At 48.1% G+C, this 3,285-nt stretch overlaps 1 protein-coding gene across 1 annotated transcript; it reads left to right on the top strand.

Moving 5' to 3' along the window:
* The first annotated feature begins 466 nt into the window (after positions 1-466).
* LOC124525975 (proline-rich protein 23A-like) lies at positions 467-1,219 on the top strand. The gene has a single exon (XM_047098644.1). The coding sequence runs from the start codon at positions 467-469 to the stop codon at positions 1,217-1,219; it is 753 nt and encodes a 250-aa protein (XP_046954600.1).
* The last annotated feature ends 2,066 nt before the right edge of the window (positions 1,220-3,285 follow it).

Raw genomic sequence — 3,285 nt, 5'->3', positions numbered from 1 at the left:
AGGTCAAGATCTTGACACTGGAAGCCAGCCCCTAGAGTGGCATCATTGTTCTGCCTCCTAGCGGCCTATAAAAGTACCTCTTTACGCAAAGCTTCGGCTACCGGGCTGCACAGATACCGCGAATTCTAAGGGGCGAAGCCTCCGTGGGGGCGGGGCTTAGCGTGACATTTTGCGACTTTGGTTCCGCCGGCGTTACTTGCAATATCATTGGCGCAAATCCGTCCGTGTGAGGAGCCTGGGATTCCACCGCCTGAGGCCAAGCCCTGCGCCGCGTGCTGCGCCACCAGAACCTGGACAGAGGGTCTCCCGGGAGGCGCCCCCAGAACTCCCGGGCACTCACTCTGCGTCGCGCCGTACCGCGCCCCGCCGCCTCACCTGTCGTCGAGACCTGTCACTGCGTGCAGGACCCAGCCCCTCACGCCCTCCGCCAGGCCCCGGCAGCGCCACCCGCAGCGCCGTCCAGGTCATGGGCAGCCGGCCCCGCAGCCCCAGCGCCTACCCTGCGGCCTGTCCCGGGCCGCCGTCCGGAGGACCCGGCCCCGCCAAGCGCAGCCGAACCGAGGAGCTTGCAAGCCTGGAAGGCCTGGAGGGGCCCCCGGCCGCCTGCGCCCTCACCTCCGTGGTGGTTCTGGCCGAGGGCTGTGCCCTGCAAGTGCCCCTGGACGACGTCGACCTGGTGCTGGAGCCCGAGCCCACGTCAGTCCTGCAAGTGTCTGTCGGAGAGCTCACCCTGCTGCTGGTCCCCGAGGCCCTCCTGCGCTCAGGAGAGCAGGGCCACTCGCTTTTCGGCCTGGAACCCGAAGCTTTCCTGGGCGCGCCCGGGCACGACGTCGCCGTCGAGCAAGGATTCTTCCGCGCATCTGTCCCACAGATGGCCCCCCAAGAAGAGGCCTATGAGGAAGACGCGGACCCCGCGTTCCTGTCGCCTCGTATAGACCCTGCAGCCGGCTCCGTTGCTGGGCTCCGCCCCTGCGCGGGAAGCGTGACCAACCCCTACCCTGTGGGCCAGGTACCAGAGCCCCGGTCTTGGGCCCCCACTCCTAGTCCAGAGAGACGCTCTTCTTTCCGCTATTTCAACCTGGACGTCCACCTTCTGGAGCCCTTCCCCAACTCGCCACTCCAACCTCTACCTCCCTCTCCGAGCCCAGGTCCCCACGCGCGCCCCCAGCGCCCTCCGGGTCCTTCTCGCAAGGCCCGGAGACGCCTGTTCCAGGAATGAACTGAACCCACAACCCCTAGCCACCTGGTAGAGACCTTAAAAGAGTCTTTTAAGAGCGCTCTGTGTACTCTGCACAACCTGCAAGAATCACCAAGCATGAATAGTGGACAGATGCTCTTTTGATGGAAGCTGCATTGCAAAATTGTGGATCAATGGTGGTGGAACAAAACATCTGGAAGGAAGTCACAGAAGCAAAGAAATGCTGTTTTACGTACAGTGTACTTTTAGACAGCTGACATGCTGCTTAGGTTGTTTTCTCTATAAAGGTTGCCCTTAAGTAGTTGCATTCTCCCTAGTTTTGCTTCAAACCTCAACTTCAGCACTTTTTCTAAAAACCCGTCCTTTCCACAGCACTCTACCACAGCACCTCTTCTTTCCAAATTAGAGTAATTACTTTTGTTTTGTTTTGGTTTTTGCCTAATGTATTTTGGCCCTAGTGTGCATGCTAGTTTATGACAACTTTGCCATTTTGACTTCTCAGTGGCTGTAGACGCTTATGGAGAATCTAACAAATAGGTGTATGTGGACAAATGTTTGTTGGCTACAAACACACAGAATGAGGAGCGATGATATGTGCCCTCCTTTTTTTAATGAGAAGGCTATCAAATGGTTTAACTCTATTGCTAGGTTGGGGGGGGTTCCCCAAAGGAACCAACTCTTTTCCATTCTTCCTATATATTTTTCATATAATTCTCCTGTGCTGGAAAAGTTTAAGGACTATAAACTTTGTGTTGATAGTTCTAAGATCCTGAATATATTTTGTACGTTATTCCTGGCATATAGAAATAATTTGTTATGTTGATCTGGTATCCAGAAAAATGATTTCATTACTTTAATGGCCTATCTATAGATGTTTTACTTAACTAATAAAGACAATAATATCTCCAAAACAATGAGAATATTATCTCTTTTTTTGACAAGTCTCTTACATGTTATTTTTCCTTAATTTTTTTATTGGATGTTACTCCAAGTCCAGGTTGAATAGTGTCGTTGACGGGGGGAATCCCTATCTTGCCCCTTGTATTGATGCAAGTGCTTCTAAATTTTACCATAAAGCATGATTTTTTTTTCCCCTGAGAATAGTTGGTAGATAACCCTTATCCTGTTGAAGACGTTAGTTTTCAGTCTTTCTAGTCATGAACAGTCTTGGGATTTTTGTCTTGTCTGTTTTGACAGACTACAAAGGCTTTCTCAAATTATTGTAAATGTTGGCATTTAATTGTGTATATACATAAAATAGCTGCATGGAACCTTTGGGTCACAGAGTAGCTACAGAAACCTGCCACAGACGAAATGAGACCAAGCTTAGGGCTTCAGGGATTTTAAAAATTGGATGCCCTCCTGAGGCCTTGAGAAGAAAAGGTGGGAAGGGGAAAAGCAGTAACTGCTGGGTCACATTAAGAGTTTTTTAAATATTAAATTTTAACACAAACTCTTCTGTATGTGTAGATGACTTCTGTACTTTCTTTTTTAATCTATTGGTGTGGTGATTTCTTATCATTTTTCTGTCACTGGTGGTGTAACAGTGTCTTATCTTTGCCTTTCTGCTATTCCACATTATTTTAGACAATTTGAATTCTACCCAGGGTTCCTTCTTCTTTGTTTTTAGTTTTGTTCTGTTCTTACAAACGACCATATACACACAACTCCTCATTTTAAAATGTCATTATTTTGCCAGGTTTGCCTCATATTTTTAAATAAATAAACTATTCATGATAAAGTTAACGTCAACAAGATACTCCTTTTTTTCTGTTGAACATTAATAATTATTATTCAGATTTGCCAATGTGCTTTGCCAGTATCTTTGCTCACCTTCTATTCTCACGTTCCACTCATTCATCTGTCCTCGTTTTTCTTCTTGCCAACGTATGTTCTTTAAAATTCTTTCAGCTGTGGCCTATGTGTAAATCTTAGTTTTGTATGTCTGTAATTATTTCAGTTACACCTTCTCACTTGTGTAACATTCTAGCGAGGGTTCAAATTCTAAAATAATGCCTATAGCCTCTCATTACTTCAAAGATACTGCTCAGGGGCACCTGGGTGGCTCAGTCGGTTAAGTGCCTAAC

Source organism: Lynx rufus, unplaced genomic scaffold (assembly GCF_022079265.1).
Source record: "Lynx rufus isolate CCGP_SWC_20201006 ecotype Redwood Valley unplaced genomic scaffold, mLynRuf1.p SCAF_5, whole genome shotgun sequence".
In the NCBI taxonomy this organism is placed as follows: domain Eukaryota; kingdom Metazoa; phylum Chordata; class Mammalia; order Carnivora; family Felidae; genus Lynx; species Lynx rufus.
Note: the sequence above shows the minus strand (reverse complement) of the source record. Positions and strands in the feature narration are given on the sequence as shown.

Coding starts and splice junctions, on each gene's coding strand:
- LOC124525975 (XM_047098644.1), top strand. CDS start 467: ATGGGCAGCCGGCCCCGCAGCCCCAGCGCCTACCCTGCGGCCTGTCCC.